The sequence below is a fragment of the Patella vulgata genome, chromosome 2 (assembly GCF_932274485.2).
Source record: "Patella vulgata chromosome 2, xgPatVulg1.2, whole genome shotgun sequence".
Taxonomy (NCBI): Eukaryota; Metazoa; Mollusca; class Gastropoda; family Patellidae; genus Patella; species Patella vulgata.
The window spans coordinates 35,896,027-35,921,820 of NC_065880.2; the positions used below are offsets into that span (position 1 = coordinate 35,896,027).

General features: G+C 39.6%; 2 protein-coding genes across 2 annotated transcripts; one reads left to right on the forward strand and one right to left on the reverse strand.

The window, feature by feature from the left end:
- The first annotated feature begins 381 nt into the window (after positions 1-381).
- Positions 382-7,066, forward strand: LOC126811432 (vitelline envelope sperm lysin receptor). Its single transcript, XM_050537034.2, has 8 exons — positions 382-465; positions 2,198-2,247; positions 2,916-3,161; positions 4,224-4,530; positions 4,926-5,007; positions 5,185-5,338; positions 6,614-6,650; positions 6,994-7,066. Exons 2-8 carry the CDS (start codon positions 2,209-2,211, stop codon positions 7,044-7,046), a joined length of 918 nt encoding a protein of 305 aa, XP_050392991.1. The 5' UTR covers positions 382-465; positions 2,198-2,208; the 3' UTR covers positions 7,047-7,066.
- Positions 7,067-13,731: 6,665 nt separating this feature from the next.
- LOC126810444 (vitelline envelope sperm lysin receptor) lies at positions 13,732-20,077 on the reverse strand. Its single transcript, XM_050535517.2, has 7 exons — positions 19,910-20,077; positions 17,903-18,148; positions 16,537-16,843; positions 15,986-16,067; positions 15,582-15,735; positions 14,597-14,633; positions 13,732-13,804 (listed from the first exon to the last, which is right to left on the reverse strand). The coding sequence occupies exons 1-7, from the start codon at positions 19,952-19,954 to the stop codon at positions 13,752-13,754; spliced, it is 924 nt and encodes a 307-aa protein (XP_050391474.1). The 5' UTR covers positions 19,955-20,077; the 3' UTR covers positions 13,732-13,751.
- Positions 20,078-25,794: the final 5,717 nt, after the last annotated feature.

A 25,794-nucleotide genomic window follows, 5' to 3' on the forward strand; every position in this document is an offset into this window, starting at 1 on the left:
CAAAATGACCACCAGTTACCCCAGATTTACGCCAAATGACGTTGGCGACAATGTGTCTTTCAAAACTTTTCGATCCCGGGGGGAGGGGGATACCCCGCCCCTCACCTCCTCGCCGAGTTGCCTGTCCCGGGCCCGGATATCGGTGTCGCGGGTCCTGATAAGCTTTCTAAAAATGTATAGTTTGTTTAGCTTCGAGGACCTTGAAGCAGAATTGTGTTTCTAAAGCTAAAAATTTTGGCTGCAGCCCTATGTCTCCCCAAACTCAAACTGTATCAAGATACCAACGAATGCTGTCTCATTTAATAAACCTAAAACAACATTTGTCTCCCCCAAACTCAAATTGTACCTCGTGACTGTCCCTTAAAAAAAAACAAGCACGTGTATTTTTTGTAAAGTATATAAACTGCTTTGACATCGAACTTGGCTCATTTATGAAGCTAGTATTGGTCTAGAACGTCTTGACAGGTTAGTAAATATTTATTATGTACGGGAATTGTTGTACTAGTGAATTGTAATCTATTGCCGGTATTGGATTTTTAATTAGCAGTTAAAGCTGTAGGGGTAAGTCAGAACACGGTAATGTCTTGCTCAGCTCAATAATGTACAATCAGCTATTCAGTGTTCACGCATTTTATTTACTTAACAACAATCACAAGAAAAAAAAACCCGGAACGAATTACAGACATTGAGTGACATTATAGAATTTATACGGCTGCCGATTAATCGGCACTATTTTGAGTCAGTTATTATCCCGCTCTTGCAGTTTATTTCTAATCGAGCTAAGATTGAATTTCGGTCTTCGACTAACTCGGATCTTCGCTAAACTCGGATAAAATTGGTCAGCCCACTTACTTCCGACTTATGCGAAGATTACTATATATGGAAAACAATCAATGGTTTATACATAGCACGACCTTCAAATATTCTCTCACTATTAAGTATGTGTATAAACCAGGGCCCTGTTTCTCGAAACTAAAGATAACTAAAGATAAAATCCCAATTTTAGTAGATACTTCAATTTTGATTGGCTAAGCATTAAAATCAAATATTATCAAATTACTCAAATTTGGATTTTATCTTGGTTAAAATTTCGTGAAACAGGCCCCAGTGATGTTTTACATATACATTGTGTTTTTAATACATAAGTTGTGATTTAATTATCAGTCGGATGACCCCCAGACCAAAGAGGCTGTCTGTTACGTATTTAAACTGGATAGAATTTTTTTTTTAAATAAAATAATTAACATGAATATTCTCAAATGGATGAATATTATCGAATACTTAAAGGAGCAAAATCGCTAATATTTTGGACCTAGAAATTGAGACAAATGTAATAGGAATATATATAAACTGATTTACATTCAATCGTTTCCATATTTACTCTTAATTTCAGATCAAGTTACGTTCGGCGAAATATGTCAGAAGTCTCAATCGAATGAAAATTTCTAGCGTCTGGTTATTCTAGTCTACATAGTATTCATTGCGCATACCATAGAAATATATGACGTCAATGCCGTAACCGTTTCACATGACTTGTTGAATGTCTAGCCTCGTTCTTCGAGTCCCTTGTTAGAATGGGCCTGAAACGCATTATGGTACGATTCGTGTACCAATGGTAAAATGTTTGTCTTAAATATTGGATATCGGAAGCCCATCTTTTTCCGGTAAGATCACAACATCAATGTTGATTTAAATTGACAAATCGTGTTTTCAATGCCAAAGATTTAGTTGATATTGAGTTTAGAGACTTAGCTACTTTAAAGTTAGGCAATAACTGGACTGATGCGTTTATTGAATTTGAGTAAGTATTTTTGGTTTCAATATGGAGTTTCGGCGACAGATTTACCTATGCGAGTATGTTTGCTCCCGATGCATCAGAGTAAAAATTCTCTTGAAATGAGCTTTTTTTTTTGGGGGGGGGGGGGTTAAGGTCATCCCCCGTTAAGCGGCCAGTCTGAAATTTTTACTGTTTTACCCGGGAGAAATTTGGAGACACGCCGTCAAAACCAGTTTGTATTAGAAAGTACAGCATTGCCTAAGATTTTTCTAGCCAGTGCTTGGGAATATGTGGTAACCTACGTGTATTTATTCGCGTCTTCCATTGGTCAATGACTGTCATTGTTTAGAAATGTCTGATTTAGAATCGTGTCAGTCAAGTTATCATATTCACTTGACAGCTTTTTTTTTTTATTTCCAGAATCTAGCAACATGTCTGGTCTTGGAGCCGTTTTATTGGTACTCACTGCAGTAAGTAAAAGATTCTAGTGAGCGTCCCAACCCGACAAACATCCTAATTGGTGTATACTAAATAGGACTTAAACCTCTTCACAAAGAGCAATTGGGCTGAAGTATTAAAATCTCTTCCAGAATGGTTGCCCCTTGTCAGTAGTGCAAGACTTGACAACAGCGTCTAATATTTTGGAGGGGGCGAAAAACCCAGACCCCGGGAACACGTTGACGTGCACGATTAATCCTTGACGGCTGGAATTCGAGATAAGAGCAAACCGCAACGCCGCTATCCAGACAGGTTCCCCATCCCCTCCAATCACCAATGTAAGGCCGTCTGCATTAACTCAGTCGGTGCAGAACTCTTTATAAGATATTATAGCACATCTCCCTAAGAATCTTTTATATCGGCGACTAAGTTAATCGCTCTACTTTCTGAGGTAGAAATGGGATTTTAACGTCCTCTTTCACACCTTCAGGACTAACATATGGTTCAATTTTATTTCAATGCTTGCGCATTGCGCATTGGAGTATCTGGCAACCCTCTTTTAGCTTGCAAGTAGCGAATCGGAAGCACGCAATTTCAAACAATCCCACCCCACCCACACCCCCCCATACGGTGGGGTGGACTTGTACTTAATTTCCAGTATCTTATATACAATCTTTTTCCTATACATTATTTATTTCAGGTGGTCGGTGTACTTGGAGTTCCCGCAGCAAATGTAATACCGAGCGGATTTATTCTAGACGTAAAGGCAGACTGTGGAAGCAGTCGAACATTAGACAGACCTGTGCTTCATGTTAAAACTGATTTAAATGTTGTAATAAAAGCAAGTTGTTCTAATGGAGTGAAAACCTTTTCAACTACCGATAAAGTTAACTATGCTTTATCTGGAACATTTTATCAAGGGTCTAAAACAAGATGTCAGTTCCATGTAAGTTATTTTTATACATGCTTATTTTAATGTCGCCGTGTCCGCCCGTAATTCTTAGATTATGCAAGAGCTAAATCTGCCCATTGCAGGTCTTTAGGCCTGAAATGTAATTTAAAGTATTAGACCTTAAACACAACGAGACCATAATCATGTATCGACCGTAATTTTTCTAGATTATTGCTCCTGATTTTACAAAACCCATCTCTTTAAACTTTGTGGACCTTTTCGAGAGGTCAATATTTGTATTTGTTTAAATTTGGACTGAATAACTTCGGTTTAAATGGGGCTCCCCACACTTTACGCAAATAGGGGCAAAGTATGTAATGCATATACCAGTGTTGTGGACCCCCTTACATTTAAGGATCAAAAGTTGTATTCGAATGCCACGTGAATATAAGACGAAAACCTATTGGTCGTCAATGTTCCGCGACCTTTCGTTGCAGAGATATGCCACCCTACTAGATTACTATGGTGGCAAGTTTTAACCGACCCCTTCTAGACTTGGTTCGATGCATTGGGTTCTCGAATTGGCACCGAACCCAATTGAGCGCCCCACAATCTGTTCCGGACCCCCACCCCTTGCCGTAAACCAAACATTGTGTTTGTAATTTCGATGTGAAACATCGGAACAATGGTGGCTGTAGATCTCTTCAATGTGAAAATATTGTATCTTGCATTGCAACCTTTTCATTTGTATATCTAATGCCATGCATTGTTCGGGGCGGATATTCCGGATAGAGGAATGAACAAGGCCCACGTGATGGACTATATCGAGGGACATTATTTAATTTTATTGGGATATTCCAGTAATGAAAGAAGCATATTAACGACGCTTAAGCATGTCTAGATGACTTAAACATGTATGTATCGCATGTCCGTCTGGTTAGTTTTGGACGCCGTAAAAAGATCGGCTTGAATTAGAAGTCCACTTCATTTGCTAGCAGTCCATTGGTTTTAACATGTCAAATCCGTCCCAAATAAGCCAGTCTTGTATACAATTATCTGGTTTATTGGACGTAATGAACCTGTTTAAAAACTAAACTTGACCAAATTGTTTTTCAGAGACGTAGTAACAGTGAAGTGTATACCGTCATTGTATATATATCCTATGGTGAAGGTGGCAGCCCAATCCAAAAAGAACCGGAAGCTTATTCATTAACCTGTACATTTGCTAGAAAGGGTTTAAAATCCACCAAAGCATTACTTGTACAACCTGGTTTCAATCCACCTGTTGAATTAAGATCTGAGGCTGGTTCAAAAACTACATCTGTATTAACATTAAATATTTATAATGTACGAGATGAAATTATAAAAGGTTCTATTGTTAGAGGCTGTAGAGTGTATTTAGCTGCTACAACAAGCGGTAAAAGTAAGTTAGTACAAAGCTCATTTACCCGATGCCCAGTTCATCCCTCCCCCACCACCATGTGTAAAATGGGCCACTTAAAGTAGCCAAGTCAACTCCATAATCGACCAATAGACTTGTAGCGTTGGTCTTAGTTCAGATGTGGCATCACTTGGTTCTTTGAGTGTTTACATGTGCAACTGAATTGGAAACGGAGAACCCAGGGATTTTAAAGGCCTTGGATTTAGGTTCTATGCGAAAAGCTCGCGAAGTTGTTTAAATTGATCTGTCTTGATGCAATCGAACAAATTTCGGCAAAATGATGACGGGTCACAATTTACCTACATTTAAAACCAATAATGAATTGTTTTTTTAGAGTAAGTTAACACAACGTTAATAGCTTGTATAATCTATTACAGACAGTGAAGTAGGACTACGCCCAGTGTCGTGTGATGCCATCAGTGCTACTTCAGGAAAAAGACTTCCTATTCTACGAGCAGGGTAAGTGTTCATTTTTTTTTTTTTTATCTAATTAAAAATTCAACTATTTTCTGGTAAGGTAATATAGATGTTATATCGATATACCTTAAAAGACATGCGCAATGCCAGCTTAAATTTGTTTCAAATAAACTTGGCGGCCAGTAATTTAAAAATGTAAATCGATTGTTTAATTTTCAGATGCAGTACAAAAGCCTTGTGGCCTGCCTTGACAGGTTTTACAACTCTCGGAAGAAGAGTTCGCAGTCCTTACTTTGAAATGATTCAAATAGAAGATGACCAAAAGATTAGTTTTGAATGTGTTTTTACACTTTGTAAAACTAGCTGTAATGGAGTAAGTTAATGGATTATTTAAACAATAGTATAACATATTAAAATACATTTCGGTTCGATTTGAGGTTTACGTGGTTAAGTTCATCTGCCCAACCCTTGATATATACCGTATGTGGCCGTCACTAAACTGCCCCGAGTATCGTTGATTGAAATCGGTTTTCTCTGCATGGTCGCTCGAATCTTTTTTGGCAGGAAACATAGTATTAACGTATGAAAATGATCTACATATCTCGGTTCGAATTGAGGTTTACGTGGTAAGATCACCTGTCCAACCCTTGATATATACCGTATGTGACAGTCCCTAAACTGCCCCGAGTACCGTAGATTGAAATCAGTTTTCTCTGCATGGTCGCTCGAATCTTTTGGCAGGTATTCCCGATCCTATTCCTCGAATTGTAATTCAAGTCACACTTGACTAAGCTTCAGATACGGATTCATAATCATGGACGCTGTAGAAATTAGACTTTTGGCAAGCGTAACTTCCTGGTCCGTATCGCGTACCCGTATATATTTTGTGACGTGATACGGCACACGGATACGGCTCGTATGAACGGCTTCTATACGGCAAAGGTCCGTATAATGTCATCTTTTTATCGTCCTTTTTTTGCTACTTTTAAACCCCGAAATGTATCTTGGCGTTTTTATCAATCGATGTGTATCCTAGAACGCGAAGGTGTATATTTGCTGTGATTTTAACCATGATGAAGACTGGAAATCATTTGTTTTTTATCGGAATTTTCATACTTTTCCTGTGTAGGCATGCTGCGTGATCTACGCGCTAAATTTAGGGAGGTGGAACCTTGCAAATCTGGAGATTTTATTCTATGGTAAAGGGGGTATAAACTTTCTGAAATATGCATTTGTGAAACCAAAAATTGCTGTCAATCGAAGATTCGACATTGAATGTTTCAAAAGCACGACGACATCGGGCGACTACACTCCGTCCGGGAAATTTTAGGGTAAGCACTTGATTAGTACTAATGGTGATCTTGGTAGATATCTGCCATGCTGTAGAGCTCGGCCATGCATACGTACGCGACGTTAAAATCTGCCAAAACTCTAAAACTACGATACGTGATACGGATAAGAAATTTCCGCTTGCAAAATTCTCTATTGAAGTAATTCTAAAATGAACTCTCATCCTTGTTTCTTTCGTGGGAAGGAGCACAATCGTGTATCACTTGAACCAGTTCATGTCGCCGAAACTCGCACCGTTGCTTTGACGTCTATGATAGTGCTTGTTTTAATGAAACGCCGTTTATATTGCCTTTTTCAGAGTTCATGTGCAGGCTCTCGACCAAAACGATCAAGTGGTAAGTACTATTGTCAAAATTCAGTTACACCTCGTTACAACTGTCGGTCCAAAATTGCAGCCGGCAATTCCTTATTCGTGACCATTCAAAATGGACCCTAATCAATGACTGCCGGTCAGGTTAAACTCACAATTTTGATCTGGCGTTTCCAATTAGAAATGGTGGTCCATATGAATAAATGTTGCATACATCTAGAAGGGTCCATTTGTGTTTATACCCCTACAAACTCGGTCAGCCATGTATAAGGCTTGGGACAATACATCGCTTTCTTTCCATGAGATTTTCGTTAAGCTGAAACGGATCAAGTTTCAGTATTGGCTACTAGTTTTCATTGTATTTTCAGGAGAGGAAGATGCCGAGGAAGTTGTCAGATCAGAAGTTGTGACAGTCGAGTAATAAAATAGTATACTTATAAAGCAATTTCTTGACTCTATCCTAAGTATAACCAGTTATATACAATGATCGCTCGCACAGTGTCGTCGGACGTTCGAATTGGAAGATTTTTGCGCTGAAGGAGAAAATTAAACGTTGAACCATTTCACGTTGGCATTCTTCTAATGTAATTATGACCCTGGAAGTTGAACAGATTATTTCAGTTAAAATACATCTTGGCGTACATGGTCAGAATGTGGAAAGTGGGGGGGGGGGCTGTGCTGTGACCTTCTATACGAACGGTTCATGTTTTGTGGGGACTTGGCATATTTCTGTATGTAATAGTATGCATAGAACTATTCACCGCTTACAAAGTCTCGCCTAGTTCTAGAACTGACAGAACCAAGCCTTGGTTCCCAGAGAACTTTCTAGGCCGAACGGGTCTTTCCTAGTTGGTAACCCACTGCCACCTGAACAAATGTATAAACGGGCTCCAGCATATACTTTTATAAACGATATAGAACGTTTGAATTTGAGCCGAGTACTATACAACAGACAACGAAGCATTGTCCTATAGTTCTATACTATCAGGGGCCCCGGGGGCGGGGGGCGCAGTAACAAGAAGCTGGCTCACTAGCGTGGGGAACGAGTGTTCAAGGAAGTTCATCGTGATTTTCCGTCCTTTCACCTTGTCGGTGCTGCATGACGAGAACGGCTGTCGATAAGTTCGGATGTGACGAAAAACACAGGTCCCGTGTATATATATACTATTCAAAAAAAGTAGGGGATATTTGATTTTGGGGGCATAATACTAAAATGTGCAAATGACTACGAAAAAAAGTCACTATAGAACCTAACAGAAGAAACATTTCCAGTTACATGTGACGCCCAAACGCACCAATAGCTACCGCATGGAATGCAGGTGATGCTTGGGATCATCATGGGGGTCCAACCCAAGATTTGCACGACTCTGACTTTGAATGTTACAGTCATTGTGGCATTGAATTCCAGGGTGGAAACATCAGTTTAATTGTTTTAGTGACCAGAAAACAAATTTTGATATGCGTCGGCTTACCCAAAATGAAAGGTTACGTGCCCTTGGCATGCTACAGATCCGCACAACACAGGCGGTTGTGGCGCGGACGATGAATGTTTCTCAGTCTGTCATAAGCAGGCTATGGTCCAGATACCGTGATACACAATCTGTACAGGACAGACCACGCTCAGGTCGACCAAGGGCCACAACTCAAGCCCAGGATCGATTTATCCGTACCTTGGCCTTGAGAAATCGTGTCATCACAGCAAATCAGATCAGCGTTCGTCTTCAAACAGACACTGGTGTGAGAGTGAGTGGCCAGACGATTCGGAATCGACTGCATAGGGGTCACCTTCGCGCCCGACGTCCTCGCGTGATCCCTTGTTTGAGAGATCATCACATTCAGGCAAGACGTCGTTGGTGTAGGGATCGTCAACACTGGGATAATCGACGCTAGAGCAATGTGATGTTTTCAGATGAGTCAAGGTTCACTGTTGATTTTTTGGACAGACGTAGAAGGGTGTGGCGTCGTCGAAACGAGCGCTTCCAAGACGTTAACGTCATCAGACATGATCGATTTGGGGGTGGTTCTGTTATGGTGTGGGGAGGCATCACTGTTGCTGGAAGAACGGCTTTACATGTTGCAGGGCGTGTTACAGGCCAGTACTACCGGGACAACATCTTGGCAGTCCATGTTGTGCCGTTCGCACGACGTCATGGCCGCCGTTTCATCTTCCAGGATGACAAAGCAAGATGGGCCAGGATGTTACAGGTTACCTCCAACAACAGAACATCACCACATTACCTTGGCCAGCACTGAGTCCCGACCTCTCCCCCATCGAGCATGTCTGGGACATGCTTGGACAGAGGTTACGTCAACGTCAACGTCAACAACGTCCTGCCAATGTCCAAGAACTTGCTGCTGCGTTGCAACAGGAATGGGACAATCTGGACCAAAATGACCTTAGACGTCTCATTAGGAGTATGCCACGTCGGATCAATGCTTGTTTGGCAAACAGAGGAGGATTTACCTGTTACTGACTTGGTTGTGATGCTGTGGTAACTTTGCTGTTTGACCCCGGGTATCATTTTACCCTTATAATGGTCAGTCTGTGCCTTACTTAGTCTAACGATCATTTGGAATAAATCGATGAATGTGAACTTCATTTCATTTTGTCATTTGTTTCTTCGTCAGTTTCATTAGGTGACTTTAATAACACTTAAAAATCAAATATCCCCTACTTTTTTTGAATAGTATATATGTTCATTAGCGTGCACATAAGATCCCTTGGCAGTTAGAGTTCGATTATGAGTAGGCTATAATGTTACACAATTGAGGTTTAGGCAAATGTCACTATTAATCTTCCATATATGAAATATATCTACATCCTTAAAATATTATGACCGTCGGATGGTCGACATTTGCACTGGCTTGACGCGACCATCGGCCATAATGGAAGTCACTACAGCTGAACGGATTGCGTAATGCATTTTGTGTTGTAAAGCAGTATGTTACTAGAAACATAACCTGGCATTATTTAATAACCGGCCACAATATGGTTTGAAATAGAACGGTTGTCCGTAGCTGGTCAAAACTGATCTATCCGATCGGGCCCATAACGGACGGAATACTGACATATCGGGTCAGTGCGTGGGTGTGGCATCTGAATTCAAGGCTCAAGACTGAACCGAAACATCCGAGCCAAGTGCCGAGCTAGCAACAAGGCTTGCTATAAGACCTGGGGCCTGTTTCACGAAATTTTAACTTAAGATAAAATCCAAATTTTAGTAAATTTGATTGGATAATATTAAATTGATTTTAGTGCTTAGCCAATCAAAATTGAAGTATCTAATAAAATTTAAATTTTATCTTCAGTTAAGATTTCGAGAAACGGGGGCCCAGGAACCTAGTAAGGAAGTATGGAGATGTCTGGTACATGCCTTAAAGAAATTAAAAGTTATATGAAGTTATTCAAAGAACGAAAAGTGTAACAGTACTACCGCTGCCCGGGCATAATTTTCCTCGTAGCACTCTATGGCGTATGCCCGTCTCCATTAGCGCCACCAGACATGACATTGGGTGTATATTGCCAGCTAGGAATGATCGCTAAGTCATTACTAAAATCCAGGATCAACGTATCATCCCCATTATTTAGGACCACCTTGTTAACAAAACGACCGCTGATTAATCATTGATGCCATTTTAAGCCGTCCTTGCCTAACCCACGTGGCCGGAATAGTAGTAAAAGACATTTGCAGCTATCGGTTTATGAGCACAACACCACGATACTGTTATATTATACTCTTTAAAAAAAAAAAAGAAAAAAAAAGTAGGGGATATAGAAATGCAAATACCTATGGCAGGTTGTGATATGATAGTCATGGACAATTGACATGATTTCAGACTGTTCACAGATGAAGAACTTATCGCCCAACTGAGCTGCAGGTGCGACACGCAATAGCGCCACACACGTGGGAGATGTCAAATTTGACACTTCAAGGAAAGGTTGAAAACTGCCGCGTGCTGGTTTATCCTATCCATGTTTACTTTCCTATCGGTTCTTGCATACAGTTTACTAGCCCCAAATCGTGATTGAACGGTTGATTAGGAGCATGCCACGACGAATTGCTGAATGTCTGAGGATTGGTGGAGCAATAACTCATTAAGACAAATCAAAAACGTCCATTTTCACTTTTGACAGTATCTCTTTGCAAGTGAAATGGGGGGCGTCAGATAAGCCGCCCATATGAACTGTTCTTTTGTAGCAACACAGCGGTGCAGTTTTGTATTGTTTCTGAATATCCCCTACTCTTTTTGAAGAGTACAGTATATACCAAAACCATTAGAAATATCAACCCAAACGGGATTTGAAAAATGCAAGAGATGTATATTGATGGATATCACATAAATCACGATACACCATTGTTAGGGATGGTGCATTACATTTCATAGTCGATGTGGGTGCGTTAGTATTCTCAGAGTTCGTTGCCGGTGAACATTTACACGTAATCATCAAATCGCAAAAATGACAGATCGGCGGAGTAATGAACCCGTGGACTAGTGCGCATGCAAAAAATATCGGACGCCAACATAGTCCTTTAAAGTGGCAAAGAGAACAATTCCTTCGTAATTTTCTGAAATGTTCGCTTCCGCCCCAACCTTATAATTTTTCATGCCGATTTTTGTCGACTGCAGAAACAGATCTTAAGTGACACGTTCCGTCGATTTTTTTTATTTTAAAATCCAGTTTTAGGTTGTCGATATATACCAACAGCAAAAAAAAAAAAAAAAGTCAGTACGATGTCAAAATCAGAGGCACTTTTAATCAAATCATTCTAGAAAACACTAAATGGATCAAAGAAATTTTTTGTGAACAGTATGTTGACACATTAGTGATTAATTCATCACAATTCCAACACATTATGAGAAGGTTTAGAGTCTATACATATCAGAATCTGGCTTGTGTCAATAACAGCAGCGCAGCGTCTTTACATGGAGTGGACCAGACGATTGCTGAACGCCATTGGCACCTGGAACCACTCAGAAAAGCCTGGCGCAATCCATCGGCTGTGTTTGGTCTCTGTACGACGTTATTAAATCTCCTGAATTAACCTAAAGATGTTCAATTGTGTTTTAGTCCGGATTAAGGGCTGGTCAGTGCATAACGTTTGACACCGTTCTGCTGTAGAAAGTCCTGAGTAACTCTGGCGATGTGGGCACGGACGTCGTCATGCTGGAAAACGTTTCGATGACGTTAGAAATGTGGTATGACGTGGGGTCTGAGAGTTTGATCGATGAAGCGCACTTCTGTGATGCCGCCGCCTCCTCTCCCTGGACCAAGATTTTGTAACACCACAGGACCCACTCTGGTTCAGGCCGATTCCACCCCAAACCATTATGCTTGGACCTCCCCACAAGTCTCGTTCCACGACAATGGTCAGAATAACGCTGGCCACGTCGACGCCACATTCTGGTCCTGCCATCTGGGCCCGGTTCCTATAAAATTCTTAAAGTAAGCACAAAGTCATGCTTCACTTTTTCTTACGTAAGAAACTAATAAAAATACCGTCCCTAGAAAATTCTCAAGACAATTCTTACGAAAGCATAGGTCAAGTATAAGCACATTGTGACTGGTAAAGTTTACCATAAACTGAGACTACGATGCTCTTTAACGTCATAAAAACAACTTTGGTATGCGAATTACGTCTTAAATCTGCTTCATTGACGTCATATATAATGGTTTATTTCGATGCATTTGACATGTCCCCTATTCACATAAAATGTGCCAAAAGATAAAAAAAACTGTGAGCGCCTGATCTTAAAGTAGCCTGTGTGATTGTAGCCTATTGTTTACTAATTGGCAAATAAATAAAATTGTTTCAGGGTAGGCCTCGAAGCGAAATTTTCTATAGCATTCTTAGTTTGAAATTTCTTCTGGAGAAGGATTCTCTCTTTCTTGTAATTGTCTCTTTGGTATCAAAAGAGGTGTCGGAATTTCCGTCGAATAACTCTAAAGTCAGCCATCTTTTTGAAGCAGAAACAGGACTTAAGGTTGGTAAGCAAGCCGTATACCTTGCTTGGGACTTGTGCTTAGATTGACTGTAAGAACGAAGTTGTGCTTAAGTTCTCTTGGAACGCATAATAACATTCTTGTGCTTACAATGTAGTCGACTAAAAATCTAAGCACAAGAACGTTAAGAATTTTCTGGGAACACAAAATAAGGCAAGTTTACTGAAATGCAAAGTTTACTTAAATCTAAGCACAACGTGCTTAAGAATTTTCTAGGAATCGGGCCCAGCAGTTGATACGCAATACCGACTCATCTGTGACAGAAGTTTCTCCATTGCCAGTTCTGGCGTTGTTGGGCAAACTGTAGACAGCCGTTTACGTCGATGGCGAGGATCGGTCCACGGCAATGAATGTTCTCTTGGTGATACGTCGGCGCACTGTATCTGTACTGCTGGGTCTTCCGTGTGTTCCCACTGCTGACGTGCTGTCTCGGGTGCTAGAATCATACTCCGTTTGCTACCACCGACAAAATCGTTAAAATCCATTTATGCATTTTAACTGCAAAAGTGCAATTAAATGTGATCCCACCCCGCCCGATATCCGAGCCAGTTATCCCCCCCCGTTCAAATCTATCCCAAGTACAGCCCTTCTTTAATCTGGGGGTCTTCCCCTAAAACGTTGGACAGGGATTTAAAGGTATTAAAAACCTTGCTCATCTCTGTACAGTATTGTTTACATTGTGTATTCCGTGTTGAATAGTCTAGCCTCGTTTGTCGGGCAAAATATTTTGCTATGCACTGGTTAATTGGGCATAATAAAATCGTGAGTCCTGACGTAACATTATGTAAACATATGGTCTAATTTGGAGCCGTTTTAAACCCAAAGACATTGTTACGCAGCTATTGGTTGTTAATCGGACTAGTGACCAGTCATAATTTGGAACTGAAATTTGCTTCCATTAAAGCTGTGTTTAGTGGGATTAGCTCTAATAATCACTGCGGGGAATATGTGCAGCCGTGCTGCCAGATTGCAGTGGAATATTTTTAATTTGGGCGAGCTGCGGGGCTCCCCTTTCTGGGGGGGGGGGTCATGGACCAAAAACCGGTCTTTGTACGTTGTTATTTTGCGCCGTAGGATCTGGATCAAGCCAAGAAAAACGCTATTTTATTGGCAGACATTTTATTACTGGACTGTCAGAACTTCTGATCTGACAACTTCCTCGGTATCTTCCTCTCCTGAAAATACAAATGAAACGTTAGTGGCCAATACTAAAACTTAGTCGTGTATTAGCTCAACGAAAAGGATGCAATTTCTCCGGTTAAAAAAAAAAAGTAATGCAGCTAGCTTTTGCTGAGCAATCACTATTTATGAACGGTCAAGATATCCTCAGTCTCGTTGGTCTTTGAAAGGAATTATCAGTGATAAGAAATTCGGCAGTGTATCCGTTATCGCTCGTCAATTCAGCGAATTAGGATAACTTAGTTTTTCGCGTCACTTCAAATCTATCATTGTAATGATCGGTGTTGAATATTTGGAAAGCGTTTAACCAGTTCTATCACATGCGATAATGGCCAACACCAATATTGTCCTAAACGTGTTCAAGGAACCATCAATAATCCAAGACATCAAATTACTTGAACCTGGCATAGGCCGAGAAAGTTCATATTTTCCGGCGTGGTTCCCCCTTGTGAGTGATGCAAGACGGAGGGCCCGACAAGGAAAGCCGTCCGGGACGAAAAACTGAAGTCCCGTGTACGTAAAAGATCTGACAGTTGAATTCGATATAGAGTAGGCCGTAGTGCCGTTGTCCGATCAAAATCCCCTCCTCATAGCCCACTGTATGAGCGTATGCCCGTCTTCATTAGCCCAGTTTGGAGCAAACAGGTTAAACTTATTTCCTTGCGACAGGGATTGACAGGGGTCAATTTTTAAACGGATAACCGTTCACGAATAAGTGTACTGGAATTTTGCACTGCACAGTAAACTTTTTAACCGAGGCTTAACTGAATTGTGACAATAGTACTCACCACTTGATCGTTTTGGTCGAGAGCCTGCACACGAACTCTGAAAAAAAAAATTCAATATAAACAGCGTTTAATTAAAACGAGCACCATCATAGACGTCAAGCAATGATACAAGTTTCGGCAACATGAACTGGTTAAAGTGGTACACGATCGTGTTCCTTCTCAATCCAATGAAAATATACTCAAAAAAAAGTAGGGGGATATTGAAATGCAAATACCTATGCCGGTTGCGATATGATAAGTCATGGACACTTGACATGCTTTGAAAGTTTATACACAGATGAACTTATTGCCCCCAACAGAACCACCGAGCTGTACATGCGACACGCAATAGCGCCACACACGTGGCAGGGGTTCATTGTCAAATTTGACACTTCAAGGGTTTATGAAAAACTACCGTTTGCTGGGTTTTTTTCTATCCAGGTTTGTTTTCTTATCGGTTCTTGCTTAAGATTTACTGTTTTGTGTATCTTTAGTGAGTTTACGTTTAATTTGATCGGGAGACTTGTTCGTCGACGTGAAGCGACAACACTGCAAGAATTGGCCGTGGCACTGTAAAAGAGTGGGTCAGATTGCCCCAAATTGTGATTGGACGGTTGATTAGGAGCAATTACTCATTAAGCGTTCAAAAACGTCCATTTTATCTTTTGACAGTGATCCGAGTTCTTTTTAGAATGCGTTACTTCGATTTCTACAGCGTCCATCCTTATGAAGCTGTACTCTTAACCCTAGTTAGGAAGGACAGTGCACGAATTTAATTACAATTCGAGGAATAGGTTCGCGAATACCAGCCAAAAGATTCGAGCGACCATGCAGAGAAAACCTGATTTCAATCTGCGATACTCGGTACAGTTTAGGGACGGCCACATACGGTATATTTCGAGGGTTGGACAGGTGATCTTGCCACCTAAACCTCAAATCGAACCGAGACCTGTAGATTACTTTAATATGTTAATACTATTGTTTAAAAAAAAATCTATTTACTTACTCCATTACAGCTAGTTTTACAAAGTGTAAAAACACATTCAAAACTAATCTTTTGGTCATCTTCTATTTGAATCATTTCAAAGTAAGGACTGCGAACTCTTCTTCCGAGAGTTGTAAAACCTGTCAAGGCAGGCCACAAGGCTTTTGTACTGCATCTGAAAATTAACAATCGATTTACATTTTTAAATTACTGGCCGCAAGTTTATTTGAAACTAATTTAAGCTGGCATTGCATATGTCTTAAGGTATATCGATATAACATCTATATTACCTTATCAGAAAATGAATTTTTAACTAGATAAAAAAAAAAAATTACCACTTACATCCATTGCACATTAAAACATCAGACAGTATTTTATGCACATTTAAACATCAGACAGTATTTTATGTAACAAAAATGTCTTACCCTGCTCGTAGAATAGGAAGTCGTTTTCCTGAAGTAGCACTGATAGCATCACACGATACTGGGCGTAGTCCTACTTCACTATCTGTAATAGATTATACAAGCCATTAAAGCGAGAATTTCTTATTTTCTAAGAAAGTCAAACTGGCAATAGTGAATTATAGGATTATTCTTTAACAAGATAAGACAGTTTATAGATACCATTTTAAGGCTTTGATTTTAATAAATTTTAAAAATATAACTTAAAAAATATGAAATTGTATTTTTAACGTGGTGTTAAAAATATAATCCAATAGTAATGGTAGGGTGCTCAAAGTCAGAAAAATGTAAACCAGGTTATTAAACGGCAGGCGAAGCAGCATTTGTTTTTTCAGGGGTGTTTAAAAAAAAGTTAAAATGCCATGCTCTTCTACAAACTAGACTAAGTTTTGTTATAATCCAGACCCGTCCTACAATCTTATAACGGCCAGTACTGATTAAGTGGCCCATTTTGCACATGGTGATGGGGAGGGATGAATTTAGGCATCGGATAAATGAGCTATGTAATAACTTACTTTTACCGTTTGTTGTAGCAGCTAAATACACTCTACAGCCTCTAACAATAGAACCTATTATAATTTGATCTCGTACATTGTAAATATTTAATGTTAATACAGATGTAGTTTTTGAACCAGCCTCAGATCTTAATTCAACAGGTGGATTGAAACCAGGTTGTACAAGTAAAGCTTTGGTGGATTTTAAACCCTTTCTAGCAAATGTACAGGTTAATGAATAAGCTTCCGGTTCTTTTTGGATTGGGCTGCCACCTTCACCATAAGATATATATACAATGACGGTATACACTTCACTGTTACTACGTCTCTGAAAAACAATTTGGTCAAGTTTAGTTTTTAAACAGGTTCATTACGTCCAATAAACCAGATAATTGTATACAAGACTGGCTTATTTGGGACGGATTTGAAAATGTTAAAACCTATGGACTCCTAGCAAATGAAGTGGGCTTCTAATTCAAGTTCTCGGCAAAGGGGTTGCAGGGACGTCGGGCGCTGAATAAAATAAGGTTCGTCACAAGACGAGAACACAATGCATCGTTGCAAGTCTAGAAAGGTTCGGTTAAAACTGGCCACCATTTCGTAATTTATTAAAAAGGGGCATATCTGCAACAAAGGGTCCCGGAACATTGACGACCGATAAGGTTTGTCCTTTTATCGTATTCACGTAGCATTCGGAATACCCTAGACCTTTCGATCCTTAAATGCAAGGGTCCGCAACATATGCATTACATGTCACAATTTGTGTAAAGTGTCGCTGTGAGTGTGTGTGGGGGGGGGGGGGCATTTAGACGGAAGTTATTCAGTCTAAATTTAAATAGAAATTGGACCTCTCGAAAAGGTCCAAAGTTTAAAGAGATGGGTTTTGTAAAATCATGAGCAGAAAAATTTCGGTTCGATACATGCCAAAATCGGGATATTTAAATTCATAGTAAAGATACATTATGCAAGGTTTGGACAAAGCCGACCATTCTTGCTATAACTAGCTCAAAGAGATAATGAAAATTTTGAAATGAAAATTCAAATTACTTCATTTGAGCCAAGTTATCACCGTAATTTTGACAAATTGTGCGCATTGTGGCAAGCAACAGGGCACTGGTATATTTGAGACATAGCCCTGCTTTCCATTTTTAAATTAAACTGGGAAATAGCGAACCGTTCTAATCTAGTTTTATCTCAAGTAGCTGATGCCATCGAGAGTTGATTTTGGTTGTTAATGTCTAATACTTAGATTACATTTCAGGCCTACAGACCTGCAGTAGGCAGATTTAGCTCTTGCATGATCTGAGAGCTCAAGTCGAGTGGCTACAAACAAATGTGAAGAGACGGGCGGACACATTAAAAAAAAGCATGTATAAAAATAACTTACATGGAACTGACATCTTGTTTTAGACCCTTGATAAAATGTTCCAGATAAAGCATAGTTAACTTTATCGGTAGTTGAAAAGGTTTTCACTCCATTAGAACAACTTGCTTTTATTACAACATTTAAATCAGTTTTAACATGAAGCACAGGTCTGTCTAATGTTCGACTGCTTCCACAGTCTGCCTTTACGTCTAGAATAAATCCGCTCGGTATTACATTTGCTGCGGGAACTCCAAGTACACCGACCACCTGAAATAAATAATGTATAGGAAAAAGATTGTATATAAGATACTGGAAATTAAGTACAAGTCCACCCCCAGGTATGTCTAATGTTCGACTGCTTCCACAGTCTGCCTTTACGTCTAGAATAAATCCGCTCGGTATTTCATTTGCTGCGGGAATTCGAGGTACACCGACCACCTGAAGAAAAAAAAATCGAACACTCCTTACGGAAAGATAATGGCCACGTTTCGTGACGCATTTACATGTACGATACGGCCACCTTTTGAGGTGTACGGGGAAAATCGATAGTGCTCACCCCCCCCCCCCCACCCACCCAAATGCTTTACAGCAAATCTGGAAAGCGGCGTTTTCGATAACTTACCAATTTCGAACTCATTTGACCCTTTTTTTTTCATTTTGTTACTGTAAAGCTTCATTGGAATCGTACAAAAACTTTCATACATTTTGAACAATAGTAAAAAGCAGTGGTTTTAAGTCTAGAATGGAAGGTCAGGAGCGCCCCCCCCCCCCACAAACTTTGATCCTTAATACACAAGTTTATTCTACATCGAACAAAAAGTTTACTCTGCTGGGTCCACAAATTCGATATACATATTACCATTTTCCTGAAGCAACGCCCCGAGTTTCGCAACATCAAGATTAGTCTGAAATTCCAAAACATTTTGGTACGGCATTTCCCTTAATCAGATATGCGATACAAAGAAACAGATTTGTTAACAGCTGTTAAAGCATTTTTATCCGACTGGAGACCGCCATCGGAAGTCTAGTGTACAGGCCTCTTCATTCGGAATACCTGGTACCCTACATCTAACCACGCACACAATGCGATGCGGCTACTGGTTTATTTATTAAAACTTACCGCTTTTAGAAAGATCTCAAAATGGCGTCGTTGTGAGGGTGTACAGTTTTCAATGCAGAGTTGTAGGGAACCGAAGACCGAGGCGTGTCGCATGACCACTTTTAATAACAAGCGGCGTTTGAAAATGGCGTTCTGGTAAAGGCTTAGAAATCCTCTATTTAAATATGATTTGTGTCCGTTTAAGGTAGGATTATATGCCCAATTGTAGTTGGATGTGGCCGAATTGTTATCAATCGGTGTTTTAATGAATATTGTCAATTTTGCTTATTGAAGCCCGACGTTTTTTTCGTCGGGTTTTGCCAGGCAACCATCTCTTATATTGAAACGCGGAGGGTCGAGAAAAGGTTCGTTATCAACTGACATCCCTTTATTTAAAGACCTAATGAAATTTTAAAATGGACACGAATCGCGGGCCATGGCGCCAGAATGCTTTCGAGTGCCATTTGTAATGCAGCGACTACCGATGCAAACTGGAATAACCAGACGCCAAAGACTCATTGAATTTGGACTCCGCCGAACATAACTGATTAGGACTTAAGGAGTAAAACTAAACGATGGAATGTAACTCTTGTTTATATACACACACACACATTTTTATACGAGTTGCGATTGATTCATGTCCATTTCTAGGTGCCAAAGAACAGGGGCCTGTTTCACGAAGTTTTAACTAAGATAAAATCCAAATTTTAGTAATTTGATTGGATAATATTAGATTGATTTTAGTGCTTAACCAATCAAAATTGAAGTATCTACTAAAATTGGATTCTATCTTTAGTTAAAATTTCGAGAAACAGGGCCCTGGTATTTAGACCCCTTTTTAAATTTAATTACTAATTGGGATTGGGGGTGTAAAATCTGAATGGGAGGTAACAGTGACTTTAGTGATGGAACAATGAAAGTCTACTTACCGTGGTAAAAAACAAAACTGCTAATACCAGACGAGACATTGTCATAGGTGGCACAAATGACGCTTGAAAAATATCCAACAGCAGGCAAATAATGGCGTCAATTCTTAGCTCAAAAAGCAGACTCTACTCTTCGATACTCCTTTGACCTCGTGGATGTAATCTTATTCGTGGTTGGTTGTCTGTTTATATACTCAAGTAACATGCACGTGCACACCGAGTGGACTTAAAGTTTGGGCGACTGCATTTTCTGGAGCAGACGTTTGAGTTGTGGCGAGTGTTTTCATTTTACCTACATTATTATTTTTTATTATTAATTATGTATGAATAAAAAACAATAGACAAAATTTTGTCTTGATCAATTAGTTGTTTTAATCTAAAGAGGAAGTTGCTGTTTATGGATTATAGTGTCGTGACCACGACCACCCCATATCTCTTCAAATAATTTACAACAATTTACCACATTTTGATGCGTTTATTGATCTGCCCGGAGATTACCCCAAGATGCACCATAATGACGCACAGCGTTGCTATATGCTAATTGTAGGCCGGCTGGAGATGTTCGGGAATCCATTCCCATAAATGAGTATTTTGAGGGAATACCAGTCTTATATAAAGCGGCCATTGTGGACTCAACATCGGTCCAATTTACCTTCGGAAATCCCCCCCCCCCCACACACACACCAACCGGCCTACAATTAGCATCTCCATTAGATCTACAAAATAATTGTACCGCGGTTTTAAAAATTTTAGATCATCAAAACATCATTGGTATTATAATATTGTTCACAAAAGAATATACGTTTATGATTTTTTGGCCGAATTTTTGTCGATTTCTCATTTTTATTGAAATACTGTGAAACCCGGAATCTCGAATTTAAATTAGACTCGGTAAGGAATCTCCTGGAGTCTATTTTTAGGTCAAAGCCACTAATTGATCTAGAAAATTGTTTGTCTTTGAAACCAACCGTATGAAGCTTTGGCTTGTGCTCACTCTACAAGCTACAATTCGACATGGATTCTTTTGATTTTTATTTGGCAAGTAAATATCATTAAATATACTCTCCCACAAAGTATTTATCGGGTGGTTATTTCCAATAAAAGTGTTTCAAATTGGGTAGTATATGGAAAGAAGAAACACTCAATCTTACTAGAAAAATACTGGAATCGCTGAACAACACCCATGGAGCGCATACAGGACAAAAATATAGGCTAAGGGTTTCCCTAATCGGCAACCTGACGATTAGGGATGTCTGCTCGAGTGACGTTAAAGATGGGTTCCCAGAAAAGTATTTATCGGGTGGTTATTTCCAATAAAAGTATGGCAATTTTGGTATATATGGAAAGTAGAGATATCCAATCTTACTAGAAAAATACTGGATTCCCCGAAAAACACTCATGGAGCGTATACAGGACAAAATTGTGAGGGTTCCCCTAATCGACAGCCCGGCGATTAGGGAATTTCTGCACGCGCGATGTCAAAGGTCACACGCGAACATTGGGCGCTTGATGTACAAGTTGATAAACTTTATGAAGAGTTAGACGTACAACGCTTTCTAAGATAAAAATGACGGAAAAAGACGCGGGTAGTGGATAAACCGAGAATTTAATTAGGATTCGATATTTGTAATAAATAGTAAGCGATTAAAGACAACATCGTCTTATGTATGCAATGAATTCTCCTCTGACTTCCAAGAGAGGTAAGTCACATGACGTAAACATGACCTGGTTTGATCGAATTTTTATAGCAGGGCATTCCTTCGCAATTACATTGTTTGAGAAGGATTTGAAGTAAAATTATGACAAATTAATTAGTTTGAATATGTTTTTAGTCCATATATACCATTAAATCGTCCAGTTTGTACGCGGGAATGTGTCTTTAAAGGTTGCACGCGAAGATCTCAACGTTAAAGGCTCAATACCACTCTTGTTTAACTGAATAATATGTCCCAATCTTTATTCTGGTCAACAAATTGTACTATTTTACAATATTCCAATTAATTGATGATACAAATTTCATCTTAACACACCTAATTTAAAAAATTGGAAAATTCAACTAAATGATTTGAAAAGCCTGACGTAAAGCTTTTCAAATGTGATTTGGATGTAAAAAAAATATTTCTGAACCCTTTGGACAAGTAAAATAGGATTTAATGGATAATTTACACAACAGGTAGGACACTAACACATCTAGTACTTAGAATAAGGCTATTTTTTTTATTTTCTGAAGCTGTCAAGCCAGCAAGAGTGTTATTGTCCCTTTAATGAGCGCTTGATGTATGTGTTGATAGACTTGACGGTGAACTTAAGCTTACAGCAGTTTCTGAGATAAAGAACCACGTGGACAGTGGGTAATCCGAGAATTTAATTAGGCTTCGATATTTATGATAAATAATCGGCGATTAAACACAACGTTGTCTTGTATATGCAATGAATTCTCCCCCGTCTTCGCACCCTTTGCTAGGTACCTAGGTGTCACGTGACACAAACATGTCCTCTTTTAATAGATTTTTTATTGCAGGGGTATTCCCTCACGAATACAATGTTTTGAGAAGGATTTGAAGCAAAATTAATTTTCATAGATTAATATTAATGTGAATATGTTTTAATCCAAATATAAAATCAAATCACCCAGTTTGTACGCGGAAAGGTATCTTTTAAGGAGATGATCACTATCGAATTTGGTGATGATCCGACAGTTTTCGTCCGAAATATGCACCAACTCGTGCTCACTCTACAAGCTACCAATATTCATAGATGCTTTTAATTTTATATTGCGTGTCAATATCGCATTTGGCGAAGACCAGATAATTTTTGTCCGAAACGCCGGACGTACCAACTCGTGCTCACTCTATATAGACTACAATTACTTATGGTTTCTTTAGATTTTTTTTTTAGGGTAGTCATTCAAACAGAAATGTGTATACCAACTCGTGCACAACCTATACAGATTACAGTTATTTAAAGGGGCATTATTGGAGGTTAAATAGAGAGCTGGCAGTTCGCATTACAATAGTTAGTTAAAAACTTGATAATGTGTAGGGAATTTGCTGAAAATTTCAGTCCAATTGATCCACTCTGAACCCAGATATTAGATTCTGAATTTTAGGAATTGTCTCGATCATCATTACTAAAATCGGTACGATAAAAAACATAGTCTCGATTATCCATTTCTGGATTTAATCATCAATGAGCGTTGCGCATCAGATCGGATTCAAATCCAGTAAATATCGCAGGCTAGCGATAACATCGAGGGTTGATTATGGTCTGGATAATTAATGTCTAATTAATAATTTAGATAACATTTAAGGCCTAAAGAAAGGCCTACAATAGGCTCTTGCATAATGTATGTTTAAGGATTCTTTTGATTTTTATGGTGTGAAGCATTGAATTTCGAAGTAGCGCAAGAGAGGGTGAGTATACCTATCATTTTCAGTCATTGTCCGTTTCAGTCCTTCAACAATTTATTGTTAATGCCGAGGAGGCTAGAGCTCTCTGTGTTCAGTCCATCAAGAAGCCTTTGCATCAACAATTTTTAGGTTTTTATAGTAATGTCATTTCTCATTTGATAAAACAAATGGCAATCAGTTCTAGCCGCTACAATTCTCTGCTTTTCATTTATACAGCGTTAACTATAGATAGGGCATGGGCGTGGATTTAGGGGGGTGGGGGACGGGTCCCCCCCTCAGAATCGGAAGGGGGGGGACGAATAGGTCTCTGTCCCCCACATGATTTTGATAGCAAGGACAGAATTTCAGGTTTATATCCACATGAATGTCCCGTTCTGAAGGCTATTGGCTATCTAACCACTGCCTTGGGTCTCGTCACAGTAATTCATCTTCACGATATCTTCCCCCTTCTTCCCCCTTAATTGGAGGTAGTCAATTTTACCATATTGTGCTGTTCATTGAGACTATAGTATATTCGCGTGTTCATGTTTATTTTTGTCGTGTACGGTAATTCTGGTCACTGAGCGAGCCGATCATTTTTGGAGTGTAGTTAATCGAGTCTATTTTACTTCGCGTCTGCGCATTATCACCGAAGTGACCAGGGTTTTCATCTTTTTACCGCTACTTACTTGAAGAAAATAATAATATGGTTTAGCACCTAATACTGTGTTGTGTTTTTAGAAAGATGCGCGTAAGCTATCTGGGCAGCTGACGGAACGGCCATTTGAGTTGAGACTGAGCATAAAGTACGTTTGAGAACACGTGCGCGGTCGTCTCTGTCAGCGAGACAGAACAGTAAAAAGATTGCAGAATTCCCTAGTTCCATGAGTTGTGAATAAAAAGACCTCCCTGGTTTTAAAAAGAGCTGAGAAGAAAAGGATTGTTTCACCAACTTGGCCTGTGCGTGAGCTGTGAACAAACTTTACCGAGATCTACAGAAATGAGAACCTTACTGAGTTGTTACCAACAGCACCTGTATTTCAACCCAGGTTTGAGGGGCCTACTGAGCAATGTTTGACTAGGCCTAAAGAGTCACCTCGTGATATACATAACGAGCAATCGTCAAACACCCCCATATTTCAACCTAACCATGAGCTAACACTTAGATACACACCTAGTATGCCAACGCATGGTGACCCTAGACCATTTGAGAGCACTAATCAACAAAGCAACTTGTTTAACACTAGGCCACCCGAGCACTCTAATGACATTAGTAAAAGATTACTTGCTGCACTTGCACTACCTAAATGTGAGCCTGACGTGTTTAGTGGAGATCCCGCCTTGTTTCTTCCTTGGAGGCAAGCATTTAAAACCTTAATATGTGAAGCTGAGGCTACACCTAATCAAGAGATTACATACTTACTGAAGTACACCAGTAGCAAACCTAAAGAGCTTGTAAATCAATTTCGCAGACGAATACATCCCGATCCCCAGGTCAAACTAAATGACCTTTGGTCAGCACTAGAAGAAAGGTTTGGACATACTGCTGAGGTAGCGAATAATTTGATTGAGACTTTACTGAAGGCTGCTAACTTTCGTTACGAAGATAAAGTGGCTCTTCAGACATTTTATGACACTTGTGAGAACTTAAATACACAAGAACCTTATTTGAAAGGCCTGAGCATCCTGAATACTTCGTATTTCATGAAAACCTTAGTTGAGAAAATACCTAAATCCATTAAAGAGAAATGGGACAGTAAAGTTACCAAACACATGGTCGATAATAGAAGTGATGATTACCCACCATTCAAATCCTTTGTTAAGCTGATTCATAACCTTTCACTAAGACAGAACCATCCATCTATTGATAAATTACCGAGTCAAGAGAGTGAGCACAAAGGTTCGAGATACACAAGTTCGAGACCTGGCAACAACCTGAGTTCAAAGCCTAATCCTTATAAGCATGGTTTTAAAGACAATAAGCCCAGTACACACACCACTAGTCTCAAGACTGACGTTAACTTAGAGCCTAAACAAGAAAAGTCGAACAGCCAATGTCCGATCCACAAAACCAACCACCATCTTTCTGAGTGTCGAACCTTCCGAGAGAAAAGTTACGACGAGAAACTGCAGTTATTAAAAGAGCTTGAGATATGTTTCCGTTGTTTAGAGGGGAAACATTTTGCCATTCACTGTACCAGGAGAGATATATCTTGTCCTAAATGTAACAGACGTCACCTATTAGTTCTGCATAAAGATGACAGAGATGAGACGAAGAAGAAAGAGTTGGCACCTTATAGTGGGGAGGCTGTAAAATCAGCATGTACCAAAATTTGTGGTGATGGGACTGTCAACATGAGAGGTAAAACCTGTGGTAAATTTAATCCTTGTCGACATTTACGAATTGAGCAATCCTGAGAGAGCAGTGCGAGGATATGTCATTATAGACGACCAGTCCAACCACTCATTAGGATCAACTGAGTTATTTGAGGGCCTACA

What these genes read in the sequence shown, in the direction of transcription:
- LOC126811432 (XM_050537034.2), top strand. Translation starts at nt 2,209, where the DNA reads ATGTCTGGTCTTGGAGCCGTTTTATTGGTACTCACTGCA. An exon ending in TGCTACAACAAGCGGTAAAA is followed by an intron (nt 4,531 to 4,925) that starts GTAAGTTAGTAC and finishes AATCTATTACAG; the next exon opens with ACAGTGAAGTAGGACTACGC. An exon ending in CTTCCTATTCTACGAGCAGG is followed by an intron (nt 5,008 to 5,184) that starts GTAAGTGTTCAT and finishes TTTAATTTTCAG; the next exon opens with ATGCAGTACAAAAGCCTTGT.
- LOC126810444 (XM_050535517.2), bottom strand. Translation starts at nt 19,954, where the DNA reads ATGACAATGTCTCGTCTGGTATTAGCAGTTTTGTTTTTTACCACG. An exon ending in CAGTTTTGTTTTTTACCACG is followed by an intron (nt 18,149 to 19,909) that starts GTAAGTAGACTT and finishes TATTTATTTCAG; the next exon opens with GTGGTCGGTGTACTTGGAGT. An exon ending in CTTCCTATTCTACGAGCAGG is followed by an intron (nt 15,736 to 15,985) that starts GTAAGACATTTT and finishes GTTAATTTTCAG; the next exon opens with ATGCAGTACAAAAGCCTTGT.